Source organism: Eurypyga helias, unplaced genomic scaffold, assembly GCF_000690775.1.
Source record: "Eurypyga helias isolate BGI_N326 unplaced genomic scaffold, ASM69077v1 scaffold12898, whole genome shotgun sequence".
Lineage (NCBI taxonomy): Eukaryota > Metazoa > Chordata > Aves > Eurypygiformes > Eurypygidae > Eurypyga > Eurypyga helias.
In genome coordinates, this window is record NW_010266354.1 from 1 (window position 1) to 20,796 (window position 20,796).

At 41.7% G+C, this 20,796-nt stretch overlaps 1 protein-coding gene across 1 annotated transcript; it reads left to right on the forward strand.

Moving 5' to 3' along the window:
- Window positions 1–8,503: 8,503 nt before the first annotated feature.
- On the forward strand, window positions 8,504–20,549 carry RRAS2 (related RAS viral (r-ras) oncogene homolog 2; the record flags this gene model as incomplete). Its single annotated transcript, XM_010157044.1, has 5 exons — window positions 8,504–8,677; window positions 9,344–9,446; window positions 11,405–11,513; window positions 18,478–18,596; window positions 19,088–20,549. Coding segments are annotated over 5 exons (593 nt in total), but the record flags the coding sequence as incomplete, so codon positions are not given.
- Between the last annotated feature and the right edge of the window lie 247 nt (window positions 20,550–20,796).

The following is a 20,796-nucleotide window of genomic DNA, read 5'->3' on the forward strand; positions in this document are numbered from 1 at the left end:
CCCCCCCGAATATTGTAATTATCTGTTTAGCAGTTAAAAACTCTGTGGATTTCTACCTGTAAGCCCGAGCTGTTCTGCAAGTCATTCCATGGGTGTGTCAGGTTTGAGGGGAAAAAAGGGAGATTCTTCCCTATGCTGCTGCAGCCCAGGCAATGTTGGAGAAGGTAAAACTGGTTTACTATAAGTAACCATTAGGGGAAAGCCAAAAACTAACAGGCAGGTTTTTAGAGTGTTGAAAGGTATAAAGAGCTGATGGATGTTCACTTTCAAAGCACAAAATTTGGTTTGATTTTAGTCTTTCCTCTTACTGAGTCGTAGTCCACTGTGTGACCTGCACAGTTAAGTTGATGCTCCAGAACCAATGTGGCTCTTAAATCCCTGATGTGAGTCAGTCCTGCTGCACTGTGGATGAAATATGTGGAATTTCCTAGCATAAAGCTATCCATGTGTTCATGGATACGAAGTTCAAGTGTTTGTTTAGCAAATACAAGAATTAAAGGTGCATAGACAGAATTCGGTATGTGTATTAGTCTTCAGAATAAAGACTCTTTACCCTCTATACCCTTTCTCCCCTTGCTTCTTCCATCCTAACTCCTCTGTCCCAACACCTGTGAGGGAAACACATTTAGTTTTGGTTTTAGGTACTTTGGGTAGTGACTACAGCAAAGCCCATGAAGAGGAGAGCTGTTCGGTCATGTGCAATAAATGCGCCCATGCACTGAACACAGATTTCTTAGTAGTTTTCTGTTTCTGATGTGTTTATCCAGTGACACCTGTATATGGAATAGCAGGGGGTGGAGAGAGAGAAGGGTATGTAGCCATGCAATAGGACTAACTCATGCTTTCTTTGGTGTTTCCAGACCAAGCAGGAGGTCTTGATGATTCTTGCATTCTTCTACCAGTATGTTTGCATAAAAAAGTTAAGGGGAAGACTTACATATACTTAACCAAGTCAAATGTTTTTTTGTTTCCTACCATATCTTATTCAGAATTTAATATTGGTATCTCTTCTGTCTTTGTGTTGGGGCGTAATCTAATGGATGCGCTCTGAGGCCACCATGGGTTATTCAAGGGCTTTGTATTCTCCATTATAATGTTCTTATTTAACAGAACCATTAAGATTTGATTAAGCATGTACTTAATGCCTGTTCTTCAGAAACAGATAATAGAACTTTTCAACTTCTGTATGAATTTCTAAAGGGTTTAACTCATATGTGGCTCATGGCATTTTTCTTTCACTATAACTTCCTTCAGTTTAATCCTTTTTCTCTCTTTGTGTCTGTTTTCACTGTTCATGCAATTATCAAGTGTTTCACATCACTGGATAATTGCAGTAATTGTAGCTATAAATGATATCTCTTTCCCAGTACTGGCAATATACACTAGAACAGCGGGAAGTAGTGTAGATTGGGGGAAGCATCATCGATTGCTCACAAGCATTGACTATCTTTAAATGTATACTTTTGGAAGAAAAGAACAGGTCCTCTCACTGTTTGTATAATTAAAAGAAAGTAACTCTTCAGGATTTGTATGAATATGGGATAATTGGAGGAGGATGTACCTGGTCTTCTGCAGCATGATCTAGTGTTTTATTTGTTGTCTTTAGTAGCATCATTCTAGGCCTTTGGTCCCTGACTATTCCCAGTGTGTAACACCAGAATACTTCCCCTCATTCTACAAAGTGTGGCTGTTTGTCAGCAAGGCGTGCTCAAGGCTGTCTCAAGCCCTTCTGTTTAAAACCGTGCTGGGTTGCTGTGGTAGCTCCTGCAGTCTGGTATTGCTTGGTGCAGTGCTGGAGCCCTTTGCAGAGGGGGCACTCCCTCTTGTCAGCCCCAGCAGCATCCACCTCCTGCTCGCCCAGCACTGACCAGTTAGACATCTCTGGAAACATGGGGTCCTATTTATCTACCTGCTCTTGGCGAGGTATATGTTAAGTATTTAACGAGCTTGTCAAAGGCTATCTGCTCAGTGGTGTGCTTTTTTGGTTTTGTTTTCTGTGACCCAAGTGCATGGGGCTCTACAAAACAATAAACTTGCATGTTTTGCTGTATCCATTCCTTTATTCTGGAATGCGGTCTGGGTTTAAGTTTGCTTCCAGAATTCAGTTCAGGTTTCTTTTTTTGCATGTTTTCCTTGTTTTCTAGCTAGACAACTCAAATATTTCCAAAGAAACATCTTGAGGAGCCTCCTTTGTTGTGTGAAAGGAAGTTTTTCAGTTCATCTCTTCAGGTGCTGAGGCCCCAGGAGCTGCTTTGCTTAATAGAAGTTCTGCTGGGCAGGTTGGTTCTGGACTGGGGCCAGCGTAGTGCTTGAGGGAGATGGGAGGTACTGCCACCCATCCCCTAGGAACATGTCTGTGGTGACACTGAACCCATTTGTGCTCTTCTAGGGACAGAGACGGAAATGTAGAGTAAAACACCTTAGAATGGTTTCTAACCTCCTCTGTAGCCTGGAGGAGGGCACAGTGGGACACCATGGTCACGTTAGTATAGACTTGGCTGCTGTGTCACTCAGCCTCTGCCTTCAGCTCTTCTACCTGTACTCTTTCCATGGGTGGCAAAACAGTGAGGGTTACAAACTGCTTTATATAGTCAGTCATTTAGATTTGAATTCATCATCTGAGAAAGCTTTTACAGTGTAGTGAAGTACCTGAAACAGAAAGGAGTTCACTTATGGCCCTACTAACTGGCCAGGGCACTAGAATCTGGTCTTAACCTGTGGCACAGACTTTGACTGTGACTTGGAACAAATGCCAGAAATACTAATTTAAATGAATAAAGCTGTTCAGGAGACAACTTGGTCAGGTTTCTGTCTCTTTCTGGGTTAAGTATTTCTGATCAATGTGGTATGTGACAGGGCTTGTTGCGGATACTGTTACTTGTTCTATGCCCCTGATGAAGATGTGCCACTACAGATTGTGAATTGGATTCTGCGTCTGTTGAGCGGGACAGGAGCAGACAAATGTTCTTGGTGAAGTCCAGAGGAAATGAGGGAAAAACCTAGAGAATAGATGATAGAGGTAGTCAGAGGAGAAACTGCCAAAAGAAATACCCTGTCAAGTAGCACTTACAGGCTGGGAATGTCTTGGGATCATGTTTTTCAGGTATTTGGGAATGTACTCAAGTCTAAAGCTGAAGCTTTGGTTCGCAGCATTCAGCAACATGTGTGTGAAGTTCTAACGTATGAATTATAGCTAGGAAGGATTTTTGGGCTATTTGCAATGCTGAAATTGTAGATGCTGTTTAAATCCAGAGCTGGTCTGTAACTTCAGCTGGAGGGTGGAAACCTTTCTATTTCCTTGCCTTCACAGGGTTGAAACCAAAAATTTAAACATGTGGAAAAAATTTAAGTAACTAGTGGCCCTTTGAAACATTAAGTGTATATTTAGTAAATACAAATGGAGATTATAGACACAGCAAGGATGAATATATCTTTTGGCATGTACCACTCCTTTAACTTATTCACAGTGGTGTGCTTTCACCGTGCTGGGCTGCCTTTCCTTGCACGTCCTTCAAGTTTTGTGTAAAGGTAAAAGGAAGCACAATTATGCAACCAGTCTATGGACTGCAGCTTATAGTAGCTCCCTGTATAGTGTCTGACTTCTCTCTCAAAGCTTGAATGTTGGTGCAAAAGAGAGTAATCCAGTGGCTTTTCAGCTTGTGCACTGTTGAGGACCTTATGAAGAGTGAATAAAAGCTGTGTTAAGAGCTGTGAAACAGGCATTCTCCATCTTTCCATGTCAGATGTCTTCACTTAGTTGGTTTTATTAATTTATGAAGCAGGACTCCTGAGCTTGTAAGCGAGTCCAGCTAACAGAGTTATATCTTTATATATATAAAAGGTAGCATAACAAAGGGGGAAGATGATAAACTGAAAACAAGTTTTCATATGTTTGCCTTGCCAAAAGACTCGAGTGATTGAAACTGATTTAGGGATTACTGTTACCTTAAATGGAGAAGGACTGCTAGAGCAGTATTAGTTACAGTAGTGTCGTCATTCCTGAGCACTGCCAGTAGAAACTCCTGCAAAGGTTAGGAAGTTGTGTTTGAAATACAGTTTAAGGTGACAAGTGTATGTATATGAAGGGATTTTGGTGGTGGGTTGCCCAGCTCCAAGTGATTCGGGTGGTGTGGGGGTTGGTGTTCTGTGTTGTTCTTTCTTCTTCTGCAAAAGGGCTTGTGTCCTTGGCAGCCTTTGCCATCCCTGGACTTGATTGCCTCAGCAGCCTTAGAAAGAGGAAACCTAGAAAACTTGTTGCATAATGTTTTGGGTAAATTGAATAGTTGATGAGACTGTTGGGCTCCGCTTCTCATTTCCCTTCTAGGAGGTGGGTGGAAAGAGCTTTGATTTTGCTAGTGATTAAGGGAGTGTTGTAACAGAAGAGCCTGTCTTCATAGAAGTTTAGTTTCTTCTTCTTATTTCCTGCAGGCAGTGGCCAGCTGTGATGGAGTCAGCTGAATGAGGCTTAGCTCCTCGGATTGTCAGAGAGACTCAATTCCTCCTTCCCAGAAGAGCAGACCTGACAACCTGGTCTGTAGCGGGTCACCCTAGAAAGTGGTCCGGCGTGTTTTGTACCAGCTGGCATCTGGGACACCTGTAGCTTTCTGGTGTTTTTGTAGTTTAGCAGGGCAACTGCTTAGAAGCGTTAGGACTTGCACATACAGCTTTCACGAAGGAGACAGCAGTAAGCAGGCCTGGGTATTCAAATGCCATCGCGTGTGCGCTCCTCCAATTTGTCTGGACTCAGTACCAGTTTAAAACCAGCAGGTTGGCAGTGGTTTGCGTCTGCTGGAATTGCACTCCTGTTAGTTTTAAGCAGTTCTGCTTACAAACTCCTTGACCTCTCAAAGCTGCTTATTCCAACGTGTGGTTTGGGGCTTCCTGGGTGTGCAGGCACCTTCCCACAGCTGCAGGGCAGCATCCAGAAGTAAAGGTACGGGCTCACGGAGTGTTTCATGCTGTGCTCTGCCATCCCTTAATTCTTCAAACGCTGTACAGCAGCAGTAAGCTCCATTTCTGCTCAGATGGATAAATACCGTGTCAGCTACATCTGACTTTTGTGTAACAACCCTGCCTGAGTAAGGCCTGCAAGCTGTGGTTGAATTGCCCTGGGGCAAATAGTCCCAGTGCAGTTTGGGAAGACTCCTTCAAAACCAGCAGCTATTTCGGGCACACTAGTTCTGTCCAGTGCCTGGAGGTAAACCACAAGGCTAATTGCCTTGCACACCCCTCCTGTGGCATCTGTGATAGCCGATTTGGCAGCACAGCTCCATGGGAGGGAAGAAATTGCTCTGAAGAGGCTTGTTAAATGGGGGAGCTCTGGCATCTGCTGATGCTGGCTGGATCAGGGCAACTTAGTCTTGTTCTTTTTATTTTTGAGGGAGGAAGTGTTCTATGTTTCTGCCTAGTCTGGTAGTCTTGCTTTATGTGTAGTTTCCTTTTTCTTTTTCCTTTTTTTTTATTTTTTTTTAAAAAAAGAAGCAACAAAAAACACCAGAAAACACCAAACCAAGAAGGGTGGATGGAATCACAAAAATACCCTGGAGATTAGAGAACATGCTGCAGTTCTTGGCCCTTGAACAGTTAATAATGAAAATATGAAGAATCCCTCAGAGATTGTTATGGTTTTTTTTCTGACCTCACTGAAGACTATTGCCCTGGTTGGATATAAACTTGCTGCTTTAGGTGGTCTACTAATATTGATTCGTAAGTGAAATTGATTCCAAATTCTCCCTTTTAAATAAAACTTGGCACATTCTACCACTTTACAGATGTAAATGGTCAGGCAGCAACTTTGAATTGTGCAGGATAGAGAAATGGAAGCTGAAGCTGGATAGGGAGTAACTTCAGTGTGTGTCTTTTGTCTTCCAAACCAGATCCCTGATTTTCTAGATACACTGATAGTGACACCATGCTTTTAGTCACCTGATGTTGTTTTTATAAGTAATACTTTGTTTCCTTAATGAAACATAAGACTTGTATCCCTTCCTTGGGATAGTCCCTTGTAAAGTCAGATTCTGTAAATTACTTTATTTACACATTTGTATGTTCATATAAGGGAATTTCTCTTCTGTCTTTCAACAACTGTTAAAGGCCACAGACACTTCAGACCTGATTTATAGTTTATGAATAAATTAATTCCTCAAAGTCTGTTATTAGGCTCCAGAGTAGCACTTTCTGGCTCATGGATGCAGGGAAAAGAAAAGAACAGATCTGAAGACTCTGTATTTATTCCTCTTTAAATCTTCAGAGAAGCAAGGTAAAGGGACAACTTGTAGTCAGAACAGCAGCCTCTGGGGGCTTGTTTGTGGTGAGGGGTTTTGCTGCCTGCAAATAAGCACTCTTCTGCTACAAAACCTGGTGTTTGTGTGCTCCGTTTAGGATCCCATGCCTGTTGATTTTCTTTTGGGGGGGGTAGGTGGTGTATTTATTTGGGGTTGCTTTTTTGTTTTTTGGGGGGAAAAAGGGGGGGGTGTTTGGTTGAAGCAGGGAGATGGCTTAGCCTGGGTGAATGTTCTAAACAAGGGAGAAACCATTTCTTACCCAGAAATGAGCAAGTTTTCTGACATGAAAAAACGAGAAGAGTGAATGATAGCATCTCGTGTCACAGGCGTTTCTGGTGGGACAGATTGCTAGGATTTTATCCTCCTCAGAGAGGAACATTGTGATTTTAACCTTATTGCTACCCAAAGGTTACACAGTGGTGCTGTTGATGCAGAGCGGCTGAGACTACTGTGTAGGTGTAAACTGTCCTCTCAGGATACTGATGTCTACTTAAAATGCAAAGGAGATGTGCTGAGCTGTTCAGTGTCTCTGCTCTAAGGGTCAGCAGTTTTTCAGTATGGTGCCAAATCTAAATGAAGAGATCAACAGCAACCCGTGCTCTTCCTATAGCCAACTGCATGACGGTGAAGTTGTGGTATATGAGCATAGGTTATATATAGTACACAGCTGGTAAAATGTGTTATGACTGGTCATGTGTTCTTGCCGGTAAGGCAGCTGCAGGTCAATTGATGAGTTCTGCTGGGGAGCCCATGTCCATAGGTTCCCAGAAACCTAGCACGGATGTGCCCAGGCGGTGGGAGTCAGCTGGGTGCAGTCAGGGCAGAGCACTGCACCCAGCCCTCTTGGGCAGCCCCAGATGGAAACTGGACAAGAGCATACACAGCAACATGGATAAAACTGTATCTGCGATAAGAGCGTCAACTGTATTCTGCGCTGACAGTGGTGTGTCTGGAGAAGGCTAGTGGGCTAGTGCTATAATGTCAGTTATTTCTTTTTTTATATTGTTTGTTTGTATTTCCATACTATGATGTCTGTTGACTTTAGTAAGTTTAGAGGAACACTGGTATCTTTTTAGTATCACTGAATTTGTGTGAATGGGAAAGCCACTTAAGTAGAGAACTATTAATTTTGACATGAAAAAGGACGTGCACCATGTTTTTGGTGATCCCTTAATACAAGAACACTACCTCCCTTTTTTACTTCTTAGGAGCCAATACATAGTTTTAGAGCATTCTTGTTTTCTTACTGGCTCACAGAATTGACTAACGTAGCAAGTAGTACTTGTTCAGTTACTGTGACATTCATCTGGGTGCATACATCCCCAGTGTGCTTGATTTCTGAACAGTCAGGGTAGTACACGTCCCCAGTGCCTGCTGCCTTGAACACAGAGGGGGAGGAATCTGAGCACAGTTCAAAAGCACCAACGTGCTTTAGTTTTGGGTGAAGATAACTTTGCAATGACTGCATGCAGGCTAAAAATTCATCCTTTGAAATCTAAACTTGTTGTCTTCAGAGAGTATTGTTACCCCAGAATTCAGTGCTCAGGTAATCCAGTCTCTAGAAAGATGTACCAGAATGTGCTTCGCTCTGCAGTTCAGGTGATAAGTAGCAGACTGGCAGTATCTGGGGGAGCCTTGTGCTTAGATAGTGGGTGACACAGGTGATTCATGGCTTATTCTGCTTTTAGGAGTTGTCTTTTTGGAGGCGGTGTGTGCTTAAAGTCATTAAAATCAGGAGAGAAATTCTGGAAACAAGGATGATCCACTGAACTTAATTTCCAAGCTAATTACCACTTGTGCTGCCTGGAAGTGTTGCTAGAAATTGTTATAAAACTGCTAGAGAATTCTATACACAGCTGGGAAAATCCTGGCACTTCCTAGAAATTACTGGCTCTGGGAGCAGGGGAAGAAATCCTGTAAACTTTTGAGAATTTCAAAAAAGTTTGAAATCCTATCAGAAGTTCAGAGAAACTCAGCAGTTATTAGAGACCTTAAAAGCTTCTAGAAACTAAGTTGCTGCTGGGAAATTCTAGGAATTTCCAAACATCTCTAGGAAAAAATTAGACGTTCTATGTGGAAGCCAGTAAATTCAGTGACTCTGCTAATAATTACTACAATTTGTGAGCATTTACTAGGAATAGGAAAGCTGTTCCCTGTTATCTTTTTGGATAAAGTGGCAAACAGTCGTAGACAGGTGACAGCTGCTTATGTTCCCTAAGCTGTCAAGGGCACAGTTTTAGCATCTTACTTGGTGAGCGTCTGGTATGTGCTTGTGTTACCCACAAACTTGTTTTGTTTTCTGCAGTCCTATTTTGTGACGGATTATGACCCAACGATTGAAGACTCGTATACCAAGCAGTGTGTGATTGATGAGAGAGCTGCACGCTTGGACAGTAAGTAGCCTACCTAAAGCCTGTTGGGGCCTGTGTTTGCATAAAGTGTAGTGCAGGTGACAACTGTGCAGCATGTGGTTTTTATCTAAGTGTGTGGCTGATAAAAGCTACATTTGGTTTATTAATGAGATTCCCAGGGTGTGAATTGCCTTATGTATGTGTGTCGCTCTTTAAACCGGACAATTTTTGAAGAAGCCTTAGTGCCTACAAAACTAAGAGAATTTATGTAACTCTGGTAGTTACCTGGGTGACAAGGTGGAGTGAAAAACGCATTGCTTGGCTGTTACAGGCTGCCTCTCCCAAGTGTAATATAAATGCTTTGCTTTAGAAGTTTGTTCTCCCTTGTCAGTGATTTCTTTAAGGACAAACCAGCAACCCTACCAGGCCCCATCCCCAAGTCTCTCTAAGCATTTTTCAGCTGGTCATGAATTAGCAGAAGTCCACCAAACTTTGTTCAGTTTGCTTGGTAGGTTTTGAATCATTCAGTCAGCCCAAGAACTTGTTGGGAATCTTGGCAAAAATCCATTAGTATCTGTGAAAAGTGATTTCTGCTTAGTTAGGATGTACAAAAGAAGCTCTCACAATAATCCCATTAGGAAGGATTTCTTTCTCAGTCAATACTCTAAGAACATGTACTGTAGTAATCAATGTTTTGCTTATGTTCAGTTCTGGATACTGCAGGACAAGAAGAATTTGGAGCCATGCGTGAACAGTACATGAGGACAGGGGAGGGTTTTCTGCTGGTTTTCTCAGTCACTGATAGAGGAAGGTAAGCTTGATGTCAAGTTATTAAAAGAAACAAGTTATAATTAATCTTCAATTGCTGCTTATCCTTTATTGAAATAATCTCAGAAACATTAATGATGTGTTCACTCTTAGATTCTGTGGTGTGAACAAAAACACATTTTAAACCACTTATTGAAAGTGTCTGTTTCTGTCAGTGGATGGCTTGAAAGCATACACAAGAAAAATGACAACTCTCTTTAAGCACTTCATGGCAGTCCAGAACAGTACTTTCCTGGAGCTGACAGAAATTTGAACGAAGGGCAGTGTGCTATGTTGTCTCATCAGTTCTTAGAAATATCCCCTTGCCCTGTGCTCATCAACATCAAGTGACTTTCACTGGATTTCTGAGTGTATCCAGTTCAGGGTATGTCTCTGCTCTAATAAGCTAATTCTGATCTTAACAGCTCTACTGAAGATAAATATTCTGTGGAGCCTGAGTGTGTTCCCATTGGATCCGTGTGTGTTACACTTACATTGCTAAACAGAAGTTCACCTTGATGTGCTGTCCAGAAGAGATGTTTAGACTTCTGTGAGAGATCTGGGTCTGTGGATTTAAGACATACTGACACTAGTGTTTACAGTCCTCTGTAGTGAAATTATTTATGTTGATTTTTTGAAGTAGTCATGAGAACTCCTTGGTTTATCTAAAAATTCGCAAGTTTTTATTTGCTCTTCTGGCTACGGCTCCGCTTCATTTTAAGCAGATCTTGACACATTCAGCCTGCATATTGCTGTCCCTGAAATCAAAGACTTTTGAAGAGCAGAGCTTTCAAAAAGAGTCATTCAGAGTTCTGATACCCATTTGATTCAAGACTTCCTCTGCCCGTCAGTAAAGTATCTGCTAGCAGTTTCTGTCCTGCTTGTGTGGTGGAAATCAATTCTGAAGGAAGAAGAAATCTGGATGACTTAGTTGGTAACTGTCAATTCTCTGCTACAGACCTCTGAGCAGAGTATGGAAACACCATATTTCAAGTGAAGGTCCAGCTGTGCTTAGTGGTGTACCTTCCTTCTAATTCACCTTTCTTCTCATGATGGCTTTATCTGGATGAGGTGAATTGGCCTTGTCTTATCTGACTTTTTTTTTTTAAATACAGCTTTCTTACTGATTATCATCTTGCTTTTAAATTTCAGTTTTCAAATCTTAAGTAAATGGCTTCAGACTATATGCCTGAAATTAAATGTAGTGCTTGGGAAGTCTGTGCTCCAAAGGATATGTGATTGTCTGCAAGCATCTGTGCTGAAGCTCCTTATGCAGTGATACAGCTTTAACAGTGTTTACTTTTGAGATATATGATCCTTATTTAGGCCAAAATTTAGCTTGTTAAATCTATTGACCTTGGAGAAGCTTTCTGCTTTGCTCACCATCCCTTAAGCACTGCTGGAATGTTCCTTAGTACTTCAAGACCATCACTACCTGGTATAACTTGATAACTGGAAAGCTTTCTGATTATTTAGCCCTGCTTTTTTCTGTTCTTCAGGAAACAATTTTGCAGCTTTGATGCCTTCCCCCAAACACCTAGAAGCAGCTGTGGAGGTTGTCAGCTGAAACATTGATTAGCAGGGTCTCTAAGCTGCAGTTTGAATATTCTAGCCAGAGTTGAACTCCAAAGCCAGTATTTGTGGAACAGACTGTGGTTGCTTGATTCTCTGCAACACATTGGCATCCAGCTTTCTCTAGATTGAGACACAGTAAGCATTTTGCGTGCCCTGCAGCCCCACCTGAGTCCAGAGGGGTTAGCACACTGCTAACTTGAGGATTTTTGTAGTTTGAGTGTGGAATGAGTCTGTGACTGGTCATGCTGTGACTGGTGCCTGCAGCTGTCTCTGCTTGTGTGGCATGGCAGGGTGAGTCCAAATAGGTGACTCATCATTTCTGAACTTCCACAGAACCTGAGAATGTGTGAATTAGTGCACTAATGCTCTACTTCTGTTCTTTTACAGTTTTGAAGAAATCTATAAGTTTCAGCGACAAATTCTTCGAGTGAAAGATCGTGATGAGTTTCCCATGATTCTAGTCGGTAATAAAGCAGATCTGGACCACCAAAGACAGGTAATTTGTTTGCTGTTAGTTACTGTTCACTTTTTTCTAGAAACTTTTACAGTTTTCCTCCCATAGATAGAGTGGGAACGAGAAACAACTGGAAAAATCATATACTAATTCCAGTGCAAGAAACACGACCTTACTCAGCTTCTGTACTTGAAGAATCTTGGAAGTATGATGGCATTCCACATACAGCACATCTTCTGTCTGAGTCAGTGGGGTTATGTTGAGACCATGTCTATTCACATACAAGAGTTGGGAGCTTTCTGTCATGACTTGATTACTCAGGCATGAACGTGCCTGCTGCCGCTGTTCTGTTACTCACCATAGTGCGCTGTGCCAAGCAGAGAGCATTCCAGCACTAGCTCTAACCTTCCTGAGACTTCAGTGCTTCTCCCTTTACTGTTCACTGCTGTTATGTTTAAATGATCAGCTATTCACTCTTTTCTATTTGGCCACTCATCTTCTGCATAACCAACTTAAAGCTTTAAAAGTTGGAACACAATTAGTCATATTTATGTACCTTAAAATTAAAGTTTTGAAACTAGTAGATTTCTAGTTCTAAGATCATAGATAATTCTAAACTAAATCTTTTAAAGAAGGAGCTTTGAATTTGCATTCCCTATTTATTCTTAACTTTTTTCATGAATCAAACTGATCTGAGCTGAAATGAAAATCTTACTACATCAGTATGAAAAGAACAGGTGTCAAACTTGTATTAATTTTCAGCAACTTTATTTAAGAAGTTTACTATATAAACTAAAATTGCTGTAATTATTTTGAGTTTCACAAGGACAGGACAGCTTTAAACAGTAAGATAGTCTCAGATTTGTGTATCAGGACATGACTTACTGTCTTGGACCAATCAGAAGTAACTTCATGTGCTCACTCATGCACAGAATTTATTGGCCTGTCCCTGAGACAGGAGTGAAACTCACTCCTCCAGTTACCATCCTGCCCCCATCAATATTCCTGAATTTAACCTTGGAGGTCCTGGAAAGTAATGTACTTTATCTTCTGCACAAATGTTGGCATGGAGACCATGTAGGTGAAACTGAACTGCTGTGCAAATGGTTATTGCTGAAGGACAGACATCTAGCCTCTTTGAGAGGGGAATAACATCACTGTCAGCCCCAGTGCTCGGAGGGTACCTATAGATGCAGTTGGTAATCCCGTAGATCCAATTCTGGAATCAGTTATGAACTTTGTTCTCTCTCCTCCACCCTCCTAATTTTGTTACACCGCATCTGTTTCTTCCTTAAAGGAAGGGATAGGTGCCTGTCACCTGTTCTGCTAGTCTCTCTGTACCTGATTCTGAGCTGCCTTGTCAGGTGATGACGGGCTGGTACACACTCAGGCTCAAAGCAGCTGTTTTCAAATTGCTTAACTTCATTTTTGCTGCTTATGTCAGAACACAAATTAAAGCATATGTTCCCAAAAGCCCCTTTTGCTCTTTATGGCTCCATTAATTGCCCTAATTAGTTAGATACTGATGAGCATAACTTTCGATGCCATCACTTGAACAATTTACATGCAAATTGGTGAGTTTAACTCCATCAGAATTTGGGGTTTAGACAGCTGAAAAAGCAGTTCTAGGGTTGCTGAAGCAGCCACTTATTTGTTCTTAACCTCTTTCCTGCCCCTTCCCTGTGCCGTGTTTCACACATGGTGTGTTTCAGTTGGCCTTAAGTCAGTCTGAAGAGATGGTTTGGGGATGCAGAGCTGACATAATCGGTCCCCAGAAGGGAGAGGCTCCCTTCCCTCTTTGACTTCACGTTCCCGCTCTTCAAAAAAAGGCCCTAGTTCTCACTTGAAGCACTTTGTGAGTTGAATCATCTCTCTAGACGGGGAGAAAAACAGATGAGCTGGAATGGCTTTCTGGGACCCGTGTGAGTTAAATCAGCTTGCAGAAAGATTTGAGTGCAAGGCTCGAAGCATGGGAAGGGGTGGGACTGTGGCTCTGAGCAGAGCAGGGAGGAATTGGAGTGGGGGGGAGGAAAGTGGGACCTCGCCTTTTGGCAGCAGCAAGCAGTTAGATGTTATCAGCTGGATGTTACACGCAGCCATAGTGTCTGCTGGTCAGTGGGGTTGTTCCTGCTCCCTCGCCTGAACTCTCGATGCAGGCATCCAGTCAGTGAGTCGGACCAGTGTGTGAATCTGGCTGAAAACTAGTCCTGCCACCATGTCTCCCCAAGTAAGGAAAAGCTTTACCCTGACAAGCAAGGTCATCCTGCTCTGGCTACAGAGGTTTGCTGCACTCGCAGCTGCCCTCTGGGGGCAAAGGCAATGATACTCTCACCTTGGGTAGGAGTGCTGGGGTGAGTGAGAAGTGTGGGGTGTCCCCAGGCTGTAACTTGTGGGCAAAAATGTGAGAATTGCTAGTCCTCTGCACTTTTTACATTTTCAGTCTGCTGGTTTGTCAGGCCTCACGTTGGTTACACCGAAAATCTGGTCAGCCTGGCTAGGGTGTCACACTGCAGTCTTTTTACTTCTCTGGCAGTTATGGAAGAAGTTGCCTTGTTTAATCACAAATGTGCACTTTTCAGCTTCAGAATTCAAGTAGCATTTTTAGAAAATCGGGAAGCTGGGTATGAGTTTTTAGAGGAAAGGAACTAGGTATCTGCCACCTTTTTCTGAAAGACAGGAGGCAAACCAGCAAGATAGAGAGCGTGTGTTATGTTACCTCTGAGGTCATAAAACTAAATTAACTTTGTTTTCATCAGCAAACGATGCTCAGTAGAGTTAACACACAAATCTTCTTGTAGCCTGAAAGAGTTAAATGTGTAGATGTGACCACACCTTCATGCCAGTAACTGTGCTTTGTAGCTGAAGGCAGTACAGAGTACTATCATTGTCATCCCATTCTTGCAGATGCAAATGATGCAGAACTAATAAACCTTGTGTGGAGGTGACTGTTTCTCAAGAAATACATGAAGTGGGTTGTACAGCAGAAGCGCACACGGGGTAATACAATCTTAATGAAGTGTTGGGGCATACCAAAGGTGTAGTCTAAAATAGTGGTGGCTGTAATATACCCTCATCCAACTCGCAGGTCCTTTTGGAAGAAGAGAGATGGAAGAGGGAGTTCGAAATAGCAATTTGCTGTGGTAATAACTGTGTAGATAAATGGAATTAAGCAGACTTCTTGTAACTTTGTCTCTTATGGTATGAGAGGCAAAGTCCTCAAAATCCACAGGCTAGGTTGACAAAGAAAAATGAGTTATTAGAGGATGAGCAAGCATTTATCTTTAGAATGTCCTTGCATGATAACAGATAGTTACCTGTGTTTCCAGATTCCCCTGTCAGTCATAGACCAGTGACTGTGAAACCAAAATGGAATCACCACCTCTCATTGTTCTTTCATTAAAATAAATGCTGTGTTGCATTCTTTCTCTTAAATGGGTTACTTCCATATGACTCCACCAACACCGGGTGTTTCTGCAGTAACACAGTTCAGCAGAGCACCAGATGTTGCAGTAACAACCACTGCTGACAGAGGAGTAGATTTATCGTTGCAGGGTATCTGTGGCTTTGTAGATGATAACTGCTAGTTTAAACGGGGTCAAGTCTGATCATTTCCTGGGTGGCAAGGTTTCAAGGAAAATCCAAGTTGCAACAGGAAAGTGCTTGGGTTTCATTAAACACTAGCTTTTGCTTTTACGTCATGACTGAACCAGTACAATGACCTAGTGCTCAGATCATCTGTGCAGCAGCACCTTTAAAGCAGGGTTTTAGAGAGGTCCATGTGACTTCAGTTTATGCACAGACAGCTGATGAGCAAAGCTGATGATCCCAGGCAAGCAGCCTCGTGCTTTGACCTTGATCAGCGTCAGCCTAGATGCTAGCAAACAGGCACTTAATACATTGCTTTTGCAGACTCGATGCTTCACGGATAGCTTGGCCTGAGTTGGCTTATTCCAGGATGTGGATAGGTATGGGGACCAGGGTGGTGGTCTACCCGAGTTCATTAGTATTTTGGTTTGGCCTTTCTCTTAACTGTTGTACACGTATGGAAGTGTGACAGCAACTTCTTGAGGTGGCAGATTTTATGGCCATATACCTCTGTTCTAACAGGTGGATCGTACCTTCAGGTCTTCTCGTGGTTTGCCTGATTTTGAGCTTTCTAGATAACCAGCAGTCAGGCAGTATTTGAATGCAGCAAGGCAGTCTGGAGTGCGTGTCAGTGCTCGTTAACCGCACTTGGTGTGTACCAGGGTGGCCTTTTGTATGAGAATGCAGACAAACCAGAATTAGTGGGTAGTGAACTACCCCTGCAGGACAGCCTTACGGTAGCCCACTGTAAGTGGGAACAACAGCAGTTGTGGGTGGGCTGGTGAGGCAGAAAATCGGGTTCGTGACTGCAGGGAGGTAGGAGTGGATTCCCCTCAAACTTGAGGAGACAACTGTAACCTTCTGTCATGAGTACGACGTGGCCTTTGGTATTACGGACGTGTCTGTGCAAAATGCAGATGCAGTCTTAGGTTAGGAGTTGCTTTAGGTGGAGGAAAAAATAGAAACTTTAGAAATGATTGTATTTCTGACCGTTCTCAGATGCAGTAGTGAAGAGGGAGGGCCATGTGAGAGATGGTCACAAGATTCTTGTGCAGGTGCTGAGATGGAAACTCTTTCAGTAAGACAACGGTTAACTTGGGGAATAAGCTTTTCCCTGTTTGACTTGCTCACTTCCATCTTCTGTAGTGGTGTTTAATTTGAGAAACTTTTACCAAATGTCTGAACAGTATGAATGAGTGAACGATATCCAAAACCAAACAGTAAAATATCCTATAGCAAATGATAAGCATCGTGTTTCCCATTCGTGTACAGCGTGACTAAAGCTAAGAGACACTCAGTGCACAACCAACACGCACATGCACAGATACTACTAGAAGAATCCATGGATCTCTTTTTACTCCTGTCAAAGTAGTGTTCTTTTGAAGAAAAAGACTTAGTTTTTATTTTGCTGGTGACGTTTCATTAGCTCTCCAGTCACACTTACTGAAAAGCCTGTCATGACACAGGGTTGTCATACTTGAGATGGGAGAGTAAAAAGATGCAAATTCATATTTTTGTTTTCAAGTATTTCTATGTTTATACTTAGAACACTTCCCTCAGCATTTGAAAATGGAACCTGGTATGTGCTGGCCTCTAATTTACAGCTTGGGCACTGCAAATACTTCTGTAGTGTGCCCAAAACCAAATATTTTTTTTAAACTGACTTTGTTGAAGTCACTAAAATTGACCACAAGCTACTTGACAGTATACATGTAAGATTGACAAAAATATTGTTTTGGAATTATGCAATTGCAGATGTTTTAGTAAATACAGTAAGGCCTTTGACTTTGTATCTATAATATTTTAAATGCAGGATGTTGTGGAAGTGCAGCTTGACTTTATTGTAGTGTTAGTTTGACCTGTACCTCTAATGTGCTTTATATACAGTAATGAGGAAAGCAATAACCATGTATGTTTAAAGGCTGGGTTTGGTTTCTCCTCAGGATATTCCTTCCCAGTTATTTATTTCGATTAGACTTCAGCCTCTCACTTTCTGGGGCTACAGTAGATATGCAGGAATGAAGAAAAGGAAAACACTCAATTCAGCAGTGAATGTATGAATATAATACCAGTGAGCGTGCAGAGGGCAGAGGAATCAGACGTTGAGATGCTGTGCATGAAGGTTCTTAACTGTGTGTAGCCACTGAAGTATTGTGCAAGCTAAAAAGCATTGCTGTGTCTCGCACTGTGGTGAACACTGCCAGTGATGCTTTTCTATACCCACCTATTTCCATTTCTGGGTAGCTGCTTAATCTCAGTGAGCATCTGAGTGCCTTTTCAAAACCAAATCAAAAATAAACCCTCACTGGGTTTGTTCTCATCACACCAGTCCTCTGTGTGCTCGTTGAACGTTTTTCTGTGAAAGCAGTGTCATCCTTGACATTTCTTCCTCTAGCCATTGTCTTGGCAAGATGCTGTACTTCCTTTTATCACTGAAAGCTGCCCTTTCCTCCATGGCCCTGTGGATGACCTTCCCCTTGAAGCCCTGCAAGCTTGGCACTGCGCAGGGTGACCTTCTGTTGTCTGACCTTGCTGCTTTCTACTTCATCCAGAAATACGCAGGGATCTCTGGTTTTGCCCTGTGACTGAGTTATTCCTCCTTCCTATAGTGGTCCCCTGGCTTCCTGCCCTCTGCGTCACTGCTTTAAATTTTATACCAACTCTTCATGATGCTCGTTATTTCCTCTTTGTCACCCTTTACCTCTTGACTCCTTGTGACAAGAGAGAAGACGGCGACAAAGAGGAAATAACGAGCATCATGACTCTTTGTCGCCCTTTTCTCTCTTGTCACAAGGAGTCAAGAGGTAGACAGGGTTTCTTTTAGTATATCTGGGTAGCCTGAAGTCCCCATGCATTTTTAGATCTCTTGTAATTTAAGCTACATTTAAAACTGGCTGGATGAATATTTTGCTGTCGTAAGTGGATCATGTAAAGATTCAGAAGCTAACCATCAGTTCTTGTTTTAAAAGTAGTGATCTGATTATTATTTTCTTTTCTCCAGAGTTAGCTGGGGCAGGGAGAAGGTGAATTTAGCAGTAGTCTTCACAGTTCTGTTAGCAGTCCAGCAGATATTGGCTGCAGCACTTGCTTTGCAGAGCGAGGGACTCTTGTTTACCTGTGAAGGAAAATTTTTGGTTTTATGCAGAACTGAAGTGAAGATGGGGCAGCTGCACTAAGGGAAGTTCCTTGGAGGGTCTTTGTCTATTGCAGAAACCTTTTCCAATGCAAGTGAAGACTTTTAAAAAGCTGTATCATGTGGTTTGTTTCCCAGTTGTATCATGTGGATGGTGTGGAAGCCATTCTGTGGCCAAATAAGCATGATTGTTTGAGGGGAAGTTGATCCTTAAGAGGTATATGCAGTGTCTGCTGATAGGAATGTGCCTGCAGAAGCCTTGAGCTTAACGCTTGATGTCCGTTACAGGTGACGCAAGAGGAGGGTCAGCAGCTAGCACGGCAACTTAAAGTAACGTACATGGAAGCCTCAGCAAAAATCAGATTGAATGTAGACCAAGCTTTTCATGAACTTGTCAGAGTTATAAGGTATGATAACTTGAGACCAGATAATTAATGTCCCTGCATTAATGGATAGTTAGAGCAAATGTATTGAAATAGGTTGGGAAATAGCTGAAAAGATTCTGCTTCCTGTTACCTGTGAACTTCGATCAGTAACCCGTTGACTTTGACCAATGCTCTCTGTTATAAAATGTTCCTGTGTATTAGGAAAAATTTTTACACAAATGTAATATGTATTTGAAGGAGAATTTCTTCGCCTTAATCTCTCAGGTTTTATTGATCACCCAGTAAGTAAGCCTGATAAACTAAACCTGAGATTGGCCTTTTTTATTTTAAGAAACATTATTTTTTTACAAAATAAACCCCCCCAAAACTATCACTCATTTAATCAGTAGTTTGGGTGTCAAAAGTAAGTCCGTCCTCTACAGAAGTGTAAAACCAGTAACTTTAAATACAGTATTTATTTTTATTTAACTGAAGATGATTATCTGAATTTAATTAGAAATATCTATTTCCAGGAAATTTCAAGAACAGGAGTGCCCTCCTTCACCAGAGCCAACACGGAAAGAAAAAGACAAGAAAGGCTGCCATTGTGTTATTTTCTGAGAATGCCAAGAACCAAGCTGTCAACTGCCAGATTTTTTTTTTCTTTCCATCTTTTTTTTTACATCACTTCTGGTATTGGTCTAGCCTTATATGTGCATGTCCTAAAAGTGGTCACCAGAATAGCCTTAGTCCAAGAAGCTGGCAGAATAGTTCTTGAAGAAGACTCGGTCATCCTGGGGCAGACCTCAAAGCAAAACACTAAGGCTGCTTCTTTAATACCACAGTTCCTTCCTTCTCTCCCTTAAGAGCTTGCACCTTGTGGAGTTTTATTCGCAAAGGAGATGAAACAAAACCGTGTAGGACAAGGTGTTGAAGTCATGCATAAGTTCTCTCTTGTGAATTAATTTATTTTTACTTCTGACATTTCATTAGCTATTACAAAGACCTATGTGGAAGTATAGAGAATACTTTTTAAAGGGGTGGATTGGCCTTTTTTTTTTTTCTTTTCCCCTCAGTTAAATTAGACTTGAGTATTCAGCTAGCCTTAAGAAACCTACACTGAATTTCATTGTCAGCAAAAATTTTCATCTCTCATTTATGCTGCAGTTTTATTTCAGTGGCCAAAACAGTCTACTGTATTTATTTTGTGGATCCAGAGCAGCTACAGGGCGATTACTACTACTATTAGGATATGGCCAAATACCTGCGCTTGCTCTGGATCGAGGCATTTCAGCTTATTAAGAAATTCACATCATTTGTTTGGAAACAAATTGTGTCTTCCTTTGTATTTCTGGGTAAGGGATTAAGGTAAAACAAAAATTGTAGCTGTTTTTGTTTCATGTGATATAAAAATGAATTTGATCTTTTCATTGTCAAAGATGATTAAATGTTTTTGCTATATACTTTTATACATTATTTTCTTATCAAACTAGTTAACAAGTATTTTTATATGTTTGTAAGCAAATATGCTTTCACAGCATAACTGTGTATATGTAAAGATGAGTATTTAATTCTCACAGTTCACTTTTAACTGACAAAATGTGGGATTTGCCAAACTGTGGTAAACTTCTCCTTACTCTTCTGGTTATACCCAAGAATGGCCTATTACGTGCCTGCCCAACACACCCATAGAGTAAACTCTAGTGTTGTGTTTTAATGAATTTCAGTATCCCTTACTAAAGACTGACCATTATGTGAAATATTAAACTGTAAGACTTTTAACTGATTGTTTAGTTAAACTGTGGATGGTGGTTGAATTTTGAGTTCTGTGGATTGTGTTTAAACAATTCAAGAGTATGTTCCCTGATATTGAAATACTGAGTGGTATTGCACAGTTGTCACCTTACTGAATGTGTCCAACCGTTCTTTGAAACTTGATTATTAAGCAAACCCTTGTATAAGTCCAGGTGCTAGAATTAAAGATAATCTAACCATGATCGGGGTAAGCACACTGCTTCTTTCTGACTCTTGAGAAACCTGTATTTTTGGGGGGTGGGGGGTGAAGGGACCTGGTTAGGAGATAAATAGGCATGTCTGCAGGACCTTTCTTCAAGCTTGGAAGTAAAGAAAAGCCATTTCAATTTAAATCGTGGTAGATGATCAAAGCTGACTGGAAGTGCGTAGCCAGTGGTCCCATCAGCAGTCGTGTTTGCAGGCTGTGCTTCCTGGCAGGCGCTCTGCT